The 20795-nt window shown below is 44.7% G+C and overlaps 1 protein-coding gene across 1 annotated transcript; it reads right to left on the reverse strand.

Annotated features, from left to right (window-relative positions):
* Positions 1–6688: 6688 nt before the first annotated feature.
* On the reverse strand, positions 6689–20225 carry LOC148656738 (SLAM family member 9-like). Its single transcript, XM_088642588.1, has 5 exons — positions 20081–20225; positions 10870–11181; positions 9949–10191; positions 8706–8816; positions 6689–6885 (listed from the first exon to the last, which is right to left on the reverse strand). The coding sequence occupies exons 1-5, from the start codon at positions 20121–20123 to the stop codon at positions 6869–6871; spliced, it is 726 nt and encodes a 241-aa protein (XP_088498714.1). The 5' UTR covers positions 20124–20225; the 3' UTR covers positions 6689–6868.
* Between the last annotated feature and the right edge of the window lie 570 nt (positions 20226–20795).

Here is a 20795-nt window from a genome sequence, read left to right on the forward strand (position 1 = left end):
CACTTCATTTTCTCGCCAGACTTTCTGGATGCCGGAACAGTTCAGTACAGTTTATATTATCCGGGATCACCCACACTGGATCGTGTCCTGAAAGGGACTTTCGGACACAAACCTACACCTGCCCAAGTTCGGGAAGACGTTTCTCCTAACCCTCGCTCTCTCCGCAGACATCACAAGTCTCCTCCCTGACTCCTGCAAGTGATCAATAATCTCCCGGGCATCGTCCCTCCCCCCCGCTTCCCGCTCCCCGCTCCCAAAGTTTCTGCTGGCGACACCCCGGTCCGAAAAATCATTAGCCAATCATTATTTAATTATATATCCGCAATTTTTACGGACACCCCCCCCTCCGCAACAGAGATTCCCTGTACGTAATGTCGCTGTCTGCACGTACTCGTGTCACTGTCCTTTTCAGTGTTTGTGTAACACAACGACGTGGAGGAGCAGCCAAAAACAAAATACAGAACCCGTTTTTCATCGGACTACACGAAGGTTTACCCTTCTATCTGGAAAACACAATGTTACATTAGCTCGACGCACCGTCTGTAACAGCGATTTTCTCCATAGTGGAAATTTTTTCCATAAAACGTGGTTTTTGTTCTCAAACTGTTCACAGTTTGAGGAATCTAAATAGCAGGTGTTGTAAGTGCCCTACAAATGTACAAACGGAGCAAAAAACTTGACAATATGCCTTGCTTAAAAAATCCTAAAAGGTTTAGATAGATACTTTATTAATCCAGTGAGGCAAATTGCAGAATACTCGACTGTGTGATATAGTAGTACAATAGTATAGTTATGCTTTAAACATTGTACAGAGAAAAGTCATCTTTGTCATAAATAAATGAATTCCAGGAAACACAAGGGACTTATTTATTCACAATTCTAAGTATTCCATGGATAAAATCCAGCAAAAAACAATCGATAATATGTCCTTTAGAAGTGCAGTGGGAGACTCTGGAACTATACAGAGACCTCCAATGCTTTCCCTTTCCTCTGGGAGATAAAAGGAGGCAGAGTGGTGCAGGGGGCTCACATTGCTGCCTAACTGCGCTGGGGCCCTGGGTTCAGTCCTGCACCTGGGCGCTATCTGCGTGGGTTTTCCCCGGGTTCTCCGGTTTCTCCCTGCTGTCCAATAACATACTGGCAGGTTAATCGGCTTCTGGGAGAATCGGTCCTGCTCTGAGCTTGTATCTGTATTTGGCCTGTGATGGACGCCCTGCCAGGAAGAGGACCCAAGTGTCGCCATGGCCTGACAAGGTGCAACCAGTGGCAAGATCCTCGCAGCCCTGCAGGAGGCTTCTAGTCGGTATAATCCCTGCCAGGGGAGGATTTACAAAATACTAACTACAGGGGTGTAAATACATATTGTGGCGCCGTGCGGGGTGCTTTAGCCAGGAGCACACAAGGCGGGATATAGTGGGGCAGAGGCTGGGAGACAGCCTCTTCTGTGTCTGTGTGTGTGTGTGTGTGTGTGTGTGTGTGTGTGTGTGTGTGTGTGTGTGTGTGTGTGTGTGTGTCTTTCCCCGGTTCTGGTTAATATGTGTTGGTTAACACATTTACTATGCCTCTTTTCTGGCCTTTGCTTCATGCAGTGATTTAGAAACAAGAAGGGACCTTTCGGGCCATCTAGCCCGTTTGGTGGTTTGCAACGGACTGACGCAAGGATCTCATCCAGCTCTTTCTAGCAGAGCAGCCTGAGGAAACGCCACCCCCACCAGGATGGTTGTTCTCACAAATCCTTTCTATATATCCTCCCAGAGTTTGGATGCGACCTTTATTTTGTTACCCGGGTTAAAAACATACCCCAGGTGGGAGTTGTTTAGGAGAATTCATTTGCCCTCTACTTGCCAACTCGCACCCTTCATAATAATGTTTCTTTATTAGCCCTATACAATTTATTGCATTAGGAATTTGTCTTTTCACATACCCCAGCTTTTCTCCATGGAGACACAGACAGGGAGAGAAGCTTGGGGTCAGAGCACAGGGTCTGCCATTGTACAGCACCCCTGGAGCAGCTGGGGTTAAGGGCCTTGCTCAGGGGCCCAACAGAGTAGGATTCCTCTGCCAGCCGTGGGATTTGAACCAGCAACCTTCCAGTCACAGGCACAGATCCTGAGCCACAGAGCCACAGCTCTGCCCCGAACAGGTGTGACTAGATTTTGGTGTTACTGCGACACTTTAGGCATAAGTGAGGAATTGCAAGGAAACCATGAATGTCATCCTGCATAATTCCTCCGCCGACTGCCAACAGGGATGGCTGGCTCTCCTGGTCCTTATCCACAAAAATCCCAAGGAAACAACTTCAGAACTTTAAATGGAATTGAATCACACAAAGGGAAAAGTTTGATACAGGTTAACTTAGCACAGATGACCACCCTTCTCAGCCTGATCACCATGTGATTTCTATACTCAAATTGAGGAACTTTAATGCATTAACTTGACATAAACCACTGGACAATGTTTGACCTTAAAAGTAAGTGAAGGTGAAAGTATTGTCTGAGCTCGAGACCTCCCCTTCAACTCTGCTTCTTGCAGTTGAGTGTGATATCATATCTTCTCACCCTCATTTTTAAGCTCTATGCTTTGCCTGTCTGTGTCTCATTTTATTGGGGAGTCCCTGCTGCATCTTGTCTTGCTGTGTCAATAGAGAGTTTATTATTTGTTGTGGGAAATTCTTCATCAGAGGAGCAGGACATCGTCTTGTGCAAATTCAGGTTTATTGAGCTCAATAAGGACGGCAACGTGCCCTGGGTCTGCCCCACAGAACAGACACCCTGGAAAGGGTTACTGACCCTTATATACAGTATGGGCTCAGAAAGAAGTTTAGTTTCACAGTTTTATGGTTTGTTATGGATATTTGTCCTGTCCTTTGATGTGCAACAGTCATTGATCTGCTTTATCCTGTGTTGTTTGTTTATGGCTGTTGGTCCTGTTTTTTGTTATGTAGCAGAAGTTGCTGGAGCTAATAAAGCAGATCAGCTTTATTGCATGTTAGCATAACCTTTGGTGAAGGTTGAATTAGCAGGTCCCTGCACTACCTTCAACAGTGTGGTTAAGCAGTAATGTTGCAATGCTGGATGTGTGCAAAATTTAAATGTCCCACTTCATTTTTTTATCTGTTTCTGACTCACTAATCACATCCCCTTGTTACAATTATACCCAGATATAATGGCCTAGTGCAAACAGCCACACTCAACTTGCCATCTTCAAAATGCTGTTAGACAACACGTTTCCTCCAAATATCCTGAACTCTCTTCATACGTCACCTACTGACAGCATGTTACTTGATAAGGCTGATATACGGTTTGTTTTTGTGAACTTGCTTTCTTGCGGTTATTCACACTCTCGACTCTACTTCCTCTGGAGTCAACAACCATTTCTTCAAAAAACGAAACCTAGAGCTATTGAAGCAGATAAGACACCTGGCATTTCTCCTGCATATTTTACTGTACAGGGAGCACATTCTCAGGAGTCTGAATGTAATTCAGATTTCACAGTGAAGAACGCTGACATTAGGAACATATTTGGTTATATATATTTGCTCATTTTAGTTTATAGCAAATCTACCATTGGGTCAAGCAGCAATGATGAAGATGAGCAATGATGGTGATGCTACAGCATTCATCTGAAGTTCTGGAAGAGCTGCAACAGAAATAGCTCGCCCAGGCCCTGGAGAACCACAGTTCTGGCACATTTGAGCAGTTGCCCTGAAATCCCCAACTTCTGAACACTGGGGACAGTGTACAAAACTCTGAAGCACTGAAACGCCTGCTAATGAAGCAGGTGACCAGTTCAGTTTAGCAGTTCAGCTGTCAGCTGAAATGAAAAACGCAAGGGCAGGAGTATTTTACGGCTCTGCTTTGGGGGTTATTCATGACAAATCTGTCTACCTACTGGTCCTTACAGCCAGTTGGATGGAGGGAGTCCTGATGGGCCCAGGGAGGTGGTGATAATACTACTATGAAAGATACAGGCATTGTGATAATGAGTGATAAGAGTCTCATGGGGCCCAGGTGGGAAAGTCAGGGAAGAGCACCTCATTAAAACACTTTTAACAAGCTTTAGGGCTCTGACTTGACTGTAACTATCGCTGGACTGGTTCTCAGTTAAAAGCTTAGGTATTGGGACAGTGCGATGGAGTTTGTCATTTTTGCATGTGGATCATTGAAATTTGTATTATTTCAGATAGAAAGATGAGTGTTTGCAAAAGTACAGAATTTCAGCTGTTATTTCTGGTTAATTGTGTGCACGGACCAAACATATAAAATGTCTGATGGCTCAATAACATGAGGACGAATCAGCAAAGACAAATCTTCAGCAGGATTGCAGTTGCCCCGATGTACAGAAAAAGAGCAGAAGTTGTGCACTGCTATATTACACAGCTATTTCCTGTGGAGAAATACAATCACGCCTGAAGCCTGAAGGCTCAGAAACATCACATTCCCTTGGGGACAGATAAAACACAAAGATGAATGATTTGTATTAAAACTCGACGGCTCTTGAAACTCTGCAGTCCAGCAGCTCCTGAGGTCACGGTGCAGTACTCGGTGCTGAGACACTTTGAACTGCAGCAGCGCTCCACTGCAGTGTGTGTGTACAAGGTGTCGTCTCTCCTCCTGGGTCAGAACACACTGAGCTCTGCCCTGTGCCTCCCTGCAAACCTGCTGGGTGGCTACAATTCCCCATCATTGATCCTGCATTGCAGGTGCACAAGCCCCCTGACCTCAGATCCCATCCTCCTCCTGCTTCAGTGACCCAGATGTCAGACAGATGAGCTCTGATTTTGACTTATTTTAACCAAAGCAACTTACAAGAGATACACCTACCATGCTGCCAGTGTAGAACATCTGAACACAGCTCCACACCGCCTTCGGTCAAGAGTCCAGAGCCCCTGATTCAAAGTGATGAAATCAGTGTGTTTGTTTTTCCATTAGTGTCTTGAGTTTTGTTTTAAAATTGGTCAAAATCTTTTTTTTTTTTATGTCCATCTAAGAAAATTATTGTGTTATTTAATTCTTTAATTGAACACTCATGCTGGAAAATGACTCTAGATCTGTGTTTGAGACCTTTCATTTGTGATCAGGTTCACCTGAGGGGGCCTCCTCTGTGAAGGAAATGTTGTGACAGGACATGATTATGAAATAGAGCCCAGGTCTGGGGAGGAGGGGGGAACAGAGGGCAGGGGTAGGCTTTGGGTGACCTGGGAGGTTGCAGGCTGGCCAGAGCTTCTGAGGAGAAATGTTGGGACTCTTCGACAACAAGTCACAGTCAGATTAATAATGAAATCTCTGCTCACACAGGAAATCAGAAAGCAGCAGCGACAACCTGAGAAAACGAAACACAGAGAGGCTGAGCACAGAACTCAGGAACCGAAGGGTGGGCAGACATGGCACCACACTCTACTGCAGCAAGTAGAGTCAGGAAGGGAGCTCACAATACTTTTTTTCCTTTGAGTCAAATGTTGTTGAGCAGTTTAGTTCAAGTTACAGCGTTAAAGTTCCTCAGCTTGAGTATTAAAATAGCATTTGAATTACAATTCTGAGATGAAGTGTACTTCTAGTGTACTGTGAAACTTTGAACTGTCATATGGACAGTTATCATGTTTCAGATTCACTCTTCCTTTTCCCCCGGTTGGTGCATTTCGGTGTGCAAGTTCTCAAGAACCTCCTGGATAAGGACAGCTGAGAAATTCTGGAGGATGTAAAAAATGTTAAATGTCATCTCGACACTACCTTTCTCTCTCCCGCACACCTGAAGAAGGCTTTACAGCTGAAACGCCTTTTCTTTTTCTACTTTTCAGTGTGAAATTAAGCTCTACTTCTTTCATTCTTAAAACTGAGCACACGAGGCACTTCTCTTTACAGAAAGGGGCAAGGGGGAAGGATCAATCTCTCTCGCCATGCTGTTGAAGTTGATACTCCGGCTGCTTTTAAGATTACAGCTGGATCAGATCCTTGGATCAATTCGCTACAAATTGAGCTAAATGGGTTGAATGACCTTCTCTCCTTTGTAAACTTATTATAATTCCTCACACTTATATAGCTCTTTTCTGGACACTCCACTCAAAGCGCTTTACAGGTAATGGGGATCCCCTCCACCCCCACCTGGATGATGTGACAGCAGCCATAGTGCGCCAGTACTCTCACCACACACCAGCTCTCAGTGGGAAGGAGAACATGGTGATTAAGCCGGTTCAGAGATGGGGATTATTAGGAGGACGTGATTGGTACAGGCCAATGGGAAATTTGGCCAGGACACCAAGGTTATACCTCTACTCTTTTCAAGAAACAGCCTGGGATTTATAATGACACAGAGACAGTTCTATATCTCATCCGAAGGACGGCACCCGTTTACAGTATAGTGTCCCTGTCACTATACAGGGGCAATGGGAGCCACACAGACTGCAGGGTGAGCGCCCCCTGCTGGCCCCACTAACCTCATGTAGCTACCTTAGCTTTCCCATGAGGTCTCCCACCCAGGTACTGACCAGGCTCACACCTGCTGAGCTCCAGTGGGCTGCCAGCTGTGAGTTGCAGGGTGATCTGGGAGCTGGCCTTTGACTTTTCCAATGTCCGGAAGCAGGGATGGCTGGGAGAAGAGAGGTGGGCTGGCTATGACTGACTATGACAACAATGTCCTTCAGGATTGAATACATTTTGTCAGTTTAAACAGCACAGCAAAAACCAGGCACTGCTTTTTTAGGATTTTATTGACAAAGTCAAGCCTTATAAAAGTACAGAAAAATAACACTGAGGTACATAAAGCAATGCAGGGAGTTCTCACTCCAGAGCAGAGTTCTGAATCTTGTTTGCTCCAGGGTGTAACGCCATATGAAATGAAATGAAATGTAACCATGTTTCTTCATAAAAGTTTATAGCTGATTCCTCTCTGAAATAAACAAAAAACATAGTTCAAGACAAAAAATGGAGATAAGGTAAATAATATAATAAGTAAAAAGATAATAGGATGGTAGACACAGTGAGACAGAGAAGAGATTACAGAGAATTCCTAACAAATGAACACACACAACAGGACAGGAGGCACAGTTAGAGAGAGAGAGGAGATACAGTAACAGAGAATCCCTCAGTAATAAACACACACAACAGGACAGGAGACACAATGAGAGAGAGAGGAGATACAGTAACAGAGAATCCCTCAGTAATAAACACACACAACAGGACAGGAGACACAATGAGAGAGAGAGGAGAGGACAGAGAATCTCTCAGTAATAAATAAATACTGTACAACGGAAAAGAGGCACAGTTAGAGCAAGATGGAGTCAACAACGAGATGCTGACACAGCATCTTGAAGTTGCAACAAGCCCTGTTCAAAATTTCCAATCTCATCATGACAGCCGGATGTTTCCCTGAAGCCTGGAACCAAGGACTGATCATGCCCATCTATAAGAATGGAGACAGACTCAATCCCAACAACTACCGGGGCACCTGTGTGAACAGTAATCTGGGGAAGGTATTCTGCAGTATCCTAAATACACGAATACTGGCCTTCCTTACCAAACACAATTTCCTGAGCAAGAGTCAGATTGGTGTTTTACCAGATCACCCCACGTCTGACCACATTTACACCCTACACACACTGATAAGACAATCAAACCTAGTCTCACACTACACGACACAGAAATCAAGTTGCTGTTCTATGCAGATGACCTGGTCCTGCTGTCGCCCACAGAACAGGGGCTGCAGCAGAGCCTGGCACTGCTGGAGCAGTACTGTCACACCTGGGCACTGCCAGCCCATCTGGACCCAGAACAGGGGCTGCAGCACAACCTGGCACTGCTGGAGCAGGACTGTCAGACCTGGGCACTGACAGTCAATCTGGACAAGTCCATGGAGTCTTGTCCAGATTGGTTTTCCAGAAGAAAGCCAGACCTCAGGGAAACAGGTACAAATTCACACTTAACAACAACACATTGGAGCACACATCCAGCTACACATACCTCGGTCTCGCTATCAGCTCATCTGGGAGTTACACAATACACATTAGCCGAATATCTAACCAACAAAAGTAACAGCAAAAAGAAACAGACCCTGATGAAGTACAGGCTCAGTGATCACACCTGCCAGAATCACAACAGGTCACAATCCTACTGGGAGAAGGAGGAGGGAACTCAGTTGAACTGGCAGCCCAGTATGTGACAGTATGTGTCCTGTCACAGTCTGAGGAACAGTGAGCCTGTCTCCCAATAATGCTCCATATGTATATATGTAAATATCTTATGATTGTGTCTTTATTGTAAATGTCTGTAGATTTTTGTTTTATGTGAATTGTATTTGTTTTGCTTTGGCAACACTGATTTTACTAATCGGTCATGCCAATAACCTTCAATAACAAGGCACCTACCTCAGTAGTAGACGTGAAAGACAAATGTTTCATAAACATAGATGTACATGGTAATAAACATCCATTTGCACAAAATAGAAATTAAATGTCTTGAGGCTAGATTTTGCATTTGCAAGTGAAATGATTCTATAGACTTTTTAAAGGGGACCCAATTTGTAGATCTTGTTAATTTTAGGTATGGTGTTGTCCCATGTACTCATGACACACTCTTACTCAAACAATAGCACATAAACACACACATCAGCAAATCCAGTCACACAAGCAGGATAACAGACTGTCGCACACTCAGAACTGAGCACAGAAAGACAGGAAATAACACAAAGATAGACTGTTTCTGTCCTCTTACCTTGCCTCTTTTTCCTCAAGAAACACCCTCCCACCACAATTAACACAGTAATTGCCACCACAGTTATTGACACCACAATCCATTTTGTGTTGTCATCTGGTGTTTTATGTTCTGTTAGAGAGAAAGAGATTAATGTTTCACTAAGAGTGAAAAATTAGGTCAAGATACCTGCAGACAGAAGGACAGGGAGGTTAATGTAGATGCATTTCCTAACTGGACATTAACACTCTCTGAGAGCAGGACTGTAACACTGGACACAGTGTAACACAACCAAGGCGAGAATCATTAGCGACAATTTCCATCACGTACTGTACAAGAAACTTAAAGTACTTGGTTGTTGTCATTCCTAGTGAAACAGTAACTGTGGTTGTATAGTTCAAATGAAAGAAGAACACCTTATTCTAGAACTGTACAGGTAATGATAGTTTACACTAGGACTTGTCAGTTGACTCTGCTAGTATTGTAGTACTGGCTTCACAGCCTGGGTGTGCTCTCCTTGAAAGTTATACAGTGAAACTAGACCCATGTCTTGGCTGTCAGATCTGCACAAACTGAATGCTTTTTATTGCACATTCCCAGTGTGCAAAGTCAGTAGAGCCTTATCTCATGTCTAGACTCCGAGGGGTCATAGGGGGGTAGGTGAAGACTCACACCATCAACATGGTTTTCTTTGGGTTTTTCTTTGCTGTTTCTGCTGATATTTAACTTTTCTCACCCACAAATGTGTCCACTTCGAGCATCGGGGCTTTAATGAAAAGTGCGAATTTTAAAAAACCTCGTTAGACATCCTTTGTGAGTCAGAGGAACAGGACACTAATGGGAAGAGGGGAAGACTTTTGCCCACTGCTGTATGTGCTGTATCATACACTATAGTACTACAGCCTGACACATTACAGCACTTAAGCAGCTCAGCGAGCTCCTTATGAACATGAGGCGGGGAAGAGATCTGTACAGGGTGTTGGTGTGACTCTCCTAGCTGAGGGAATGGCAGCCGATTTCAGAAGAGGAGCTGCACAAACCTCTCACTACTGCAAGGAGTTTGCTATGAGGGTGTAGATGGGGAGGAGCAGGCGATGTGAGACGTCTCGGGTGCAAGACTTATACATGTAGGTAAGCAGAAATGAGTGAGATTAGGATATCGCCTTCCTCCCCAGCATCGGTGGCAAACTCCATTAATAGCCAAGCATGCTCACATGGTAACTACGAAACACTGAAACCTCAACATTGAACAAACACCCCTCACCTGTGCAATTTTCTGGAGGGGAGAGAACAGCTAACTTCATGTCAGCTGGGTTCCAGGCTGAGCACTTGAATGGGGGGGGCTGTCCTTTCAAGTCCAGTTTTGTAGTCATGATGTTATTGTGAACCTGGGGCTGATCGAGTGTCTTGGTATTCCAGGCCATGTTCACGCCTGGCCCCATCTCCACAGAGCACACTGCAGTGCAGCTGGTATTGATGACCCACACCTGGGGCTTCGACACCGGCTCTGCACACACAGACACAGCAGCACTGACACCTCACATATCACAGAGCTGCTTCAGCGAGAGGGACTGAGAACTTTCACTGACTGTACTTACTGTAGACAGTGAGGGTGAATATCTCTCTGACTGTACTTACTGTAGACAGTGAGGGTGAATTTCTCACTGACTGATCTTACTGTAGACAGTGAGGGTGATAACTCTCTGACTGTTCTTACTGTAGATGGTGAGGGTGAATTTCTCACTGACTGATCTTACTGTAGACAGTGAGGGTGAATCTCTCACTGTTCTTACTGTAGACAGTGAGGGTAAATTTCTCACCGACTGTTCTTACTGTAGACTGTGAGGGTGAATTTCTCACTGTACTTACTGTAGACAGTGAGGGTGAATTTCTCATGGACTGTACTTACTGTAGACAGTGAGGGTGAATTTCTCACCGACTGTTCTTACTGTAGACAGTGAGGGTGAATTTCTCACCGACTGTTCTTACTGTAGACTGTGAGGGTGAATTTCTCACTGTACTTACTGTAGACAGTGAGGGTGAATTTCTCATGGACTGTACTTACTGTAGACAGTGAGGGTGAATTTCTCACTGACTGTTCTTACTGTAGACTGTGAGGGTGAATTTCTCACTGACTGTTCTTACTGTAGACTGTGAGGGTGAATTTCTCACTGATTGCACTTACTGTAGATTTTGAGAATGAAGTTCTTGGTAAAGCGATTTGCTTTTGTTGACTCCAGTTCAAACTCTCCAGAGTCCTGCACAGTTAGATTTGTGATGGTGATCTGTCCAGTCCTGCTGTCCCAATATACTCTCCCTCTGAAGCTTGTTTCATAGTCAGTGTCACTGACATTATTTTGGACAGTTATAATACTGCCCAGGCCTGTGTACTTTAGATGTCCTGACTGTATTATTGCATCAGGGAAGGTGAAGGACTCTCCTGCAGTGAGTCTGCTCTGCTGCTTTTCCTCAGACTGGGACACAGAAAGGCAAGCACCTGGAACACACAAGATCTCAAGACAATTTGAAAAGCCTCAGAGAAGTTGTCCATTTGTTGATGAGAAGTACATTATTGTATATTTTTAGAAGCTTATTAGAGTATTTTATTGTATTAAAACAAGATGTGTTTTAAAAGAGATTTCAAAGCAGCTTTGACTGTTGGGGCACATTTACTTCAGGGAAATGTTAGAGAATAAAATTCAGTATGATGGCTGAATTTACTTTTGTCTCAATATGAGTTCTGTGACCCGGTAAACTAACCCAACACTTTTGCTGCAATCACTCTGAGTTCTTGTCTGTTCTTGATCGGTTTTGACTTCAATGTGTTCTTCAGCATGTAACATGCTGCTCATTTGGATAGAAATCTGGTGAATCCCTGCCCAGTAACTACAGAAGCATTTTCTTCTGCATGAGCAGAGAAGAGGTTTCTGTAAAGATCATATTCATTCTGCTACTGTTTTAGTTACATCATCAGTCCAGATCATCAAACCAGGCCAGTTTTATGGACAGCTGAAACTCTCTGCATGATCATTGGAGATGCTTTCCTGCAGCCTCTTAGTTCTTGTCTGTTCTTGGCTAGTTCGGACATCAGATTGTCTTTCAGCATGTAACATGTTGCTCATTTGAACATGAATCTGGAGACTGACCTGGCCAGTCTCAGACTGTCCATTGTTTTCTCCTGATGACCTCCTGAGCTGCACAGGCTGTATGTTTTGGGTCACTGTCACACTGCCTGCTACCTGGTGATGTGCCACCCAATTATTCTGGAAGGACTTTCTTCCACATGAGCAGACAAGATGCTTCTGTAAAGATGGGATTCATTCTGCTGCTGTCGTCATCAGTCACATTATACAGACGAATGAGACAGTTCCACTCTGGCCATGCAAGACTAGGTCGTGACATCTCCTCCTCCAGGCTTAAAATTTCACTGGGCAGTACAGCCATGAGCCAGGATAGTCGTGGAATAAAGTTTTATGGAGAGAAGAAACTAAGACAGAATTTCACCAAAGTGATGCAGATATCAATTGCTTTAAAGTAAAACAAAAACAAGTTTTGACTTGACTATTCCAATACTTTTAGAGGGCACTGTATATTCCAACAGTATTCTGAATAAGCTCTTACCACTGCATTGTGTAATTTTCAAACAACATTATTTTATTTAAATTCGACACTTTTAACTTTATGCTCTAACATTTTCTTTGACATTTAATTTTATAAGCTTCCCCGCATTGTCTAGAAAATATAAATGATACATCAACATGACTAACTATCTTTCTCACATTTTTCAGTGTTTCCTTTTTTATATTTATGGTTTCTTTTTACTACCTAGTAAAACCTGATATATTTGTCTATATCAGACAGGTGTTTGCCCAGTTGTGATTTTGTCTTAATTATTTTGATTTTGATTTACTGATTCTACAGTCAGTGCTAATCTTCCTAATTTTATATCATCTGGAAATTTGACTAGGTTAATAACTAAACCGGGAGCTAGATCACTGATATAAATTAGAAACAGCAGTGGTCCTCGTACACATCCCTGTGGTACTCCACTACAGTATGTATCTCATATAATTAAGAAGAGCAGTGTTTCTAGTACAGATTCACTGATTACATTACCCCAATTTGAGTATTTGCCTCTCATCTGTACCCTGTTTTCTAATTAATAACCATTTCTCCATTTAAAACCAATGGCAATTTTTTTGAGAATTGATTGTTTATGAGGAACTTTATTCAAAGGCTTACTGAAAATCTAAATATACCAGACCACATGTCCTGTGAATGTTTGTCACAGCTGTTGCTTGTTCAAAGATCTCTAACATGTTGGTTAGGTACAGCCTCTCTAAATCCATATAAACTATTTCCTTGTATGCAATCCTCTAGTTGATTTCTAATTCTTTTTTCTATAACGTTATGCGATGAGTGCCGCTCTCCTTACACCCTGCCTGGATTTGATCCCAGTCCCTCGTGGGCTCTGAGTATGCTCAGAGCCACTCCCTAGACAGCATACAACTCCAACCCAGTCTTAAACAGTCTTACATATAGGGAGGAGTTACTATGTATGAACATTGGGTTAGATGTTTTCTTTTCATTTTTAACCATGTTCTCGAAAATGTATTGCTTGTGTACTCCTTTCATTGGTGAAGAGACACCAGTTTCCAAATTACCGCTGGTACAACACGAGAGCCCATATACACATTTTTAGGTATTAGTTTCAAGATCGACATAATTTAACAATAACACAACAAAATTGAAAGCACGAGCATTATAATATAATAATCACAGACTTTACATTTCTATTCATTTTTGAAGTACAAAGCAGGTGTTTCCCCAACCTTAAATATACGATTAAAATTGTTCAAATTCCATGTATTCATTCCAGAAAGCAGCGGAGACAGTTGTACTGCAAATAAAAATGTATTTATTTCGAAGAGTACGGGACATTGTGAATCAACAAAGACGTTAAAAAAATAACCCGATGTAGTTATTTTGCAAATAAGTAAAGCATTTTACAAATAGATTCTCATTGACAGTAAACAAGCCGATCCACCTGGCGCTGCTAGCTCTCAGCTCTCAGACCCGCGATTGGCTAAACTCCCGAGCAGTTCGGGCCGCGATTGGATGAAAAGTGAGAATCGATACTCTGATTGGGTAAAGCGCCACAGCGGAAGTTCCGAGAACGTGTAGATACACAGGTGATGAAAGTTCTTCTTGGTCCAAATACTGTAGCCCCGGTTAACCGTGTGAGCACGCTGGATATACAGTAACACATCCATTGGTTTCCAATTACTGGTCAATCTAAGAGAAGTCGCACTGAGGTCAAAACTGAATAGCAGACAAAGAATGTCATGGCATCCACAGCGCGTTCACGACTCACGTTAAAAGTGCGCGCATCACGATCACATCGCCATACCTATTGCGACTGGCACATGACTGTCACGGCGCCACTGTCGCGACATTAAGTCCATATATCGTGATATGGCGTACCCCCGACAAAACGCCCACACCCATTTCGCGATACGGAGTCCACAAATCGTGATACGACAAACGGCTCCGCGCCCATGTCGCGACATGAATCCCACATATCGCGATATGACATACCCAGGGAAAAATGCCCCGCCCTATGTCGCGACATTGAAGGCCCTATATCGCGATATGACATACCCAGACGAAATGCCCCGGTCGATGTTGGGGAATGGAGTCCATATATTGCGATAGGACATACCCTGACATATGCTGAACCCATGTCGCGACACATAGTTAATATATCGTGACACGTCCTATCTGGTCACAATATATCCTGATATGAGACCTTTGTTGCGACAGCGGTGCCAGGTTGGCATGGAAGCAAGGCGCCAGTCGTGATATACACTGCCCGCGATATACATGCGATATACATGAGGTCCCTATCATGACATGCTGCGGGGGTCTTGTTGTGATGGTATCCCTCAGTTACGCGTTTGGCAACAGCGTGTCACGGTAGGGAAAGAAAGGAAAATGTGCCTTAGAAAATAAAACCATAGATCTTACAATCACGGTGATTTTACATACATTACAAACACAGGTTTATGTCATAGATGGTTAACTTGTTGGCATGCGTCATGTCTTAGTGTTATTCACATCTAAGGAGGCTCATGTTTATGGATATTGATTCACTGGAATGACCTGTTCCACACAGCGCTGTGGGCTGGCCAACAGCAGCCAGACACCTTGTCATCTCGGCTTGGAAACACCAGGGGAAGAGACATCGTTTGCTAAATGGAAGACGCTGCGCAATCGTCAATAGACAGCATTCTCATAAATTGATTTTTACTCGAAAAAAATAACAGCATCTTGCAGGTTTTTTATTAGTCATGTTAATTTTAATGCTCTAATTCTGCAGTAACACAGACTGTACATTTGTTGGTTGCCCTGTTAATTCGGTCATCTTCAGCATTCGCGCAGACACTGTGCGAGAACTCAGTAATGAGGATCAGCTGTTCTGTCCATCTTGGTTGCCAGTAAGAAAATTAACCCATAACGTGATTCTGCAAGTTTGCAGGTTAATGTGTCTCAGCAGAGAGCACAGAGGTGTCTTGTCTCACAGTGTCCGGTTGATGCAGTCCTGTCAAAGCTGCACGCAAGACAGGACCGCAAAGCGTCTTTTTAATCTGCTGACCGAAAACAGACTTTTCTCTTGCGGGCATATATATATAATGAATTTGAGGTGAAGCACGTGATTTTTTCAACCGCTTTGACTGGCTGGAACCGGACGAGGTGCTCACGCAGGCTCCAGCCGCAGGCTGCAGTTCAGGGGTCAGACTCCGCGCGGCAGCAGCTGTGCCCGCTCGGTGCCGCGCTCTGCCACCGGACTGCCCGGAGGCTCCTGTTCGCTTTTCAGGGTTTCCGACTGCGGGCAAAATTGCTCCACTCCGGCCCCTTCTGTACAAAAGCCGGCGCCTCACACGTTTCCCGTTATATCCCGGGCCTCTGTGTTATCAGAATAACCGGCTTTTCCCCAGTTCTGAGATCCTGGAACAGGCGTGTGACACGGAGCTGACCCGGGACGGCTCTCGGGATGAAACTCTGACAGCCGGAGGGAACCCAAACCATCACCCTGAGGGGCAGAGGGCGACCCGAGCCGGGGTCCTCACGCGTATATACGGAATACATTCAGTGTTGGACCCAACGGGCTTACGGCTTCCCCTGCTGAATTCACTAAACCAAAACGTTCGACCCGGCTAGTAGACACAGCACAGACCCGCGCAGAGTTTCTGATCAGCGGGACGCGCTCAGGCGACCTTTCCACAGAGCGATCAATGAGGACTTTGAGCCCAGTTTTCAGGCAGATAAGTGTGACTGGGAACAGAAAGTAAGGTCATATCTACAGTAGACACCTCCAGACCGCTCCTGGAGAGGAAGCACACTTTCCCCGCTCAAGGAAACACGATCACCGGCACCTCCGAGATACCGAGAATTAGACAAATTCTCCATTTCAAGCATCTTCAATGTGGGGGAAACGGAACAACACGGACATTTTCAGAGGAAGCGCTAGAACGGTGGAAAGAAAAAGTTTCAGGGAGCGCAGAGCTCGTGTGGCGGCGTGTCTTGTCGGGAGACGAGCTGTGTTTGTGACCTGGAAGAGTCCCTCCGAGTCTGTGAGCAGCGAGACTCAGCCTCACAGCGTCCGGCCGCAGCAGGCGGCACCGTGTTACTGGGCTGCTGTACTGACGAGCAGGGGTCCGACTGTTGGACTACAGTACACCTCTCATACAGGTGATACTGACAAACACGGGTCCGACTGTTGGACTACAGTACACCTCTCATACAGGTGATACTGACAAACACGGGTCCGACTGTTGGACTACAGTACACCTGTAATACAGGTGATACTGACAAATACGGGTCCGACTGTTGGACTACAGTACACCTGTAATACAGGTGATACTGACAGACACGGGTCCGACTGTTGGGTCACAATACACCTCTAATACAGGTGATACCGACAGACACAGATCCGACTGTTGGTTTATTTTACACCTTTATTACAGGTGATATTTCAGTGTCCACCATTTGATGCTGATAGGAGAGCTGGTGTAAACAATATGAACTACTTTGATTAGTAGTCTGTGAGGATAAACTAATCTCTTGTCTTGTGAGCGACACAGGTAGTCGTGTGTTTGCCCTGTGCTTTAATGCAAACACCAAGCCAGACAGGCGACGTATTTACAGTGGTGCCACATTGTACAGTCATGCACGAGCTGGGCTGCCGGTGTTACCTGTCGCGTGCTGTTTACATCAGATCAGATTGCAGACGAACGACATTTATGAACAGAGATGATGAAAATAACTCGTTCGACAGAGGCAAATGGGAATACAGGGCATGAGAATGAGTAATTCTCATTCCGCCGATGAAACAGTAATTCATCCGCTATGCCAATACAGGTCATTAAGTTTAAAAAATGAATTTGATATTGAAGTACAGTATGCACAATTTCATAGAAGGCCAATGGCCCAGAAACTGCGTTGTGTGACCGTCAGGTCTGGAAGTCGTACGAAATCAATACGACTAAATCGCCATCTTTCGATCCGATTAATTCAAAACGCACGTAAATTTGTTTGTTTGTTTTTTTTCCTTCAAATACTAAAACTGGCAAAAACAGCACCCAAAACATGTGTGCAATGTTCCACAGCAGATATTCAATATGAGCGTCGTAATCTCATCTGAAGTCAAACGTCGAAAGTGAAATCGCCAAACCGGCGCTCAGCTGTGGGCAGCTGCGAGAGTCGAACTGCACACACCAGCGGGTCTCGGGGACTCGTGCCATTTCCAGCGCGCGACGCTGCGCACACCCCTTGTCTGCCTGCACCGAGCCAGGCGCGCGGCACCTGCACGAGCCGACCGTTTCCAGGGTCACACGCCGCCGTGCGAATCCGAATCGAAACGATACCAGTGACAGAGACGATGAGAGCACCTGCTCTGAGCCGATCATAAGAGAGGGGGGCTGGGAAAGGAAAAGGCGAACGGCTTTGAGTATGTCCTCGCGTCACGGTGCCGCGATCAAGCCTGCGATTCAGACAGACCTCGAACTGCAGCGCTCTTACACATAATTACTGAAAAGATGGTGGGCCTTCAATAAAACCCCGAGAATGAGGAAGGAGACCCGGCCCGAGCTGCTGGGGTGCACAGCCTCATCCCCACATGCTCACAACACGTCTTCCTGAGAGTCTGCCGTTCTGTAATGACATCAGTTAGAAACGCGTTTCTGGCCCGAGCGAGAGCAGTATGGAGTGTGTGTGAATTTCCACTCCTTCTCTTCTGGGAGACGCCTCTGTGTCCCCAGGTGTAAAAGTAACAGACTTACGCTCTCACGCAATGTCCAGTACTGGCCTCATCTCTAGTTGTGTTGTATTGTTGTAGTGAACTGCTCCATAAAACAACCCCCCCTCCCCACGGGTTAAGAAAGCTTGAAATGAAATTTGATGGACTTGTTCCCAGAGTGTATGAATTTGCACTGATACCTGGGACCGAGCTGAAGTAAATGTTGTAGGTGGGCGTTGAGGAGCAGGGTTGTAATCAAACAGTGGCAGGTTATATTATCGTTATTGTCATTAAAGGACCACACAGCTATATATAAAACTCAAAACAGGATTGTTGAAATGTACCGGAAGTTAGAGAGGGTGGGAGATATTCTTACCCTGTGGGAACTTAAAATCACTAAACACATCAGAAATTGAAGACAAGGAACTGTTCCTCTGCGCCTAAAGTCATACTTTCGGTGTCTGATCACATACAGTACGATATAAAAAACACCAGGACACAGATTCCCCTTGTGTGACTCCTGGAAGGCACATTTCCTTCAAGAAACAGATTAAATTCACAGACACCTTCATCAAAGTCAGGCTTTTTTAATTATTAGGTTGTTAGTGATAAATGTAAGCATCTTGTGAGCAACTCTGAGAACAGTTCCATCCATCCATTACAGTAAAGGGTGACTTCTGTAAGATACCTTCTTAACACCTGAGCCCTTGTTCTTTCTTGCTAGCGTGATTTTAATTACACTGGTCTCAAACCACAGTGCGATGCTGAAATACTATATTGCACCATACGCAGTAATATTACAGTAGAGGGCTCTTAATGGCAGCCACAGAGCTTTTAGATGTCACATGTGATGCAGCTCTTCAGGACACTGGCTTTGTGCAGGGCATGTCTTACTGGCAGTGGCACTGGTGCTGTGTGAGCAGTTCCACTGGCGGTCTTTCTTATACCCCAGCGAGGGGAGTGAAGGACTTCACTCAAGAGAACAGCAGTTCGGCTCTATGTCTACAGCAGGTTTACCATGTTTATGATCCACTGCGTCCGGCCACGGTCATCACATCCAGAAGACTGGATCCATGTCAGGCCTCTCCTGTCAGTACTGGTGCAGTGACCTGTCGTACTTTACTACAGCCAGGCAGAGAAACAACTGCGTCCCCAGAAACACTGCGAGGGAGGACAGAGAATCCCTGGGAAACGGTTCATTATCTACAGTTCAGTTCAGTTTACCCCTGGAACATCCAGTGATTACCAGCAAAGTTTCTGAAAGTCAAGTAACTATTTGAGAATAAAAGTTTTGTTCCTTTGCTCCACAAGAAACAAGGAAAAGCCATGTATAAGTCAGCATAAATGCATTGAGGGAATGACTCTGCAGCTGGGAGGATGGTAGTTTAATCAAGTGTGCTTTGAGACAACGGGTTCAATTTGAATTAACTTTTTTTATAGTTGAAATGTTCTCTTCCTGCTGATATTTTGTACCCAGTCCACACCGAGTGTACGGTCAAGCAGGCTTAGTTGCCTAAATCCTGACAACTCTGGTTTCAATGTCTTTAAACTACACTGTAGGACTTGGATTATAATTGCAATGCTGTTGAAAAAGCATACATCTCTAAATAACGTCCAACACCTATGCCTGGATCTTTTTTTTTCCAAATGCAGACATAAAAAACTTGTTTCTTCTTAAGATATTAACATTTACATCAGTACCCAGCGGGATCCTTGCGGACATTTTGATCCCGTCGTTTACTATAATATTTCTGTGAAGGTATAGACCTATTATAAAGACAGAGCACTGAGTTCTGAGGTGTCCCACGAAGCAATATAACACGTTTAAACACATTTGGAAAGCTAGTATTGCATTTACCGGCAGGTATTGCTCGTATTCACAATTCTAAAACAGTTTTTTCATCATTATTGCATCTTCACCGGCATGTGTGCTTCTACGATGCCTCACAAGCCAGGGCGCTTCACCTCCTACATCACATCCGCGCCTCTTCTGCCGTCCGGCGCTCGAGACGCACGAAGGTCCGTGGACCCTCTTTCCCCCCCCCCAGGTCCGAGCCCGGCTCGCGCACCGCTCGGACCTGCGACCGGCGCTTCTCACCTGAAACCCCGAGGAACAGCAGAACCGCACCGCCGAACGCCATGGCCCGCGATGCACCTGACACTGCCAGCGCACTGAACTGAAGCGCAGTTCCTGCACGCCTCTCGACTTGAACCGCGATTTCCTCTACCGGAATTATCTAGAAAAGAAGAAAATGAACTTTCTTTCGCCTTGCAAAAACGCATGCGAACGATGTACCTTGCTGCTAATGTATGCCAACATGTAACACGTCACAAAGAGATCAGTATTTAGTATTTACTGTAGCTACACGGTAGATAGACTGCAAACAAAAAGTATGTAAGATTGTGTGCACTAAAGATAAAGGCTACTACCTGTGTATTAGCGATAGTGGCTACCTGGTATAAGTGAGTTATCAGACACTCTCCTTGAGTTGTCTATTAAATAAAAGATTTCGTAACACATCTTTACTAGTTTCCTCAGTTACTATGCCTTTATTCTGATCAATTACTGTGTAAATGGCTGTAGCTGTAATCTAATCTCTGGACTAGTCCAAATCAGGCGTCCCCACAAAGTGGAGATACACACAAAGGACACAGCTGTTGTGGGTTGAATTATGGATTTATGGACTTTCAAATTCTCTCTCTCTTTTCCTTGGTCCACAGTTGTCCCAGTCTCACTGAAATCTGTCCCCAACCCCACTGAACTCTGAACTGTGCCCTCAATTTCACTGAATTATGTCTTCAATCTCACTGAA

This window comes from Lepisosteus platostomus, chromosome 8 (assembly GCF_059453375.1).
Source record: "Lepisosteus platostomus isolate fLepPlt1 chromosome 8, fLepPlt1.hap1, whole genome shotgun sequence".
NCBI classification, from domain to species: Eukaryota; Metazoa; Chordata; class Actinopteri; order Semionotiformes; family Lepisosteidae; genus Lepisosteus; species Lepisosteus platostomus.

Coding starts and splice junctions, on each gene's coding strand:
- LOC148656738 (XM_088642588.1), bottom strand. CDS start 20,123: ATGGCGTTCGGCGGTGCGGTTCTGCTGTTCCTCGGGGTTTCAG. Junction 10,192..10,869: donor CTTCATTCTCAAAATCTACA/GTAAGTGCAATC, acceptor CTGTGTGTGCAG/AGCCGGTGTCGAAGCCCCAG. Junction 8,817..9,948: donor CCCTCCAGAAAATTGCACAG/GTGAGGGGTGTT, acceptor TCTCTCTAACAG/AACATAAAACACCAGATGAC.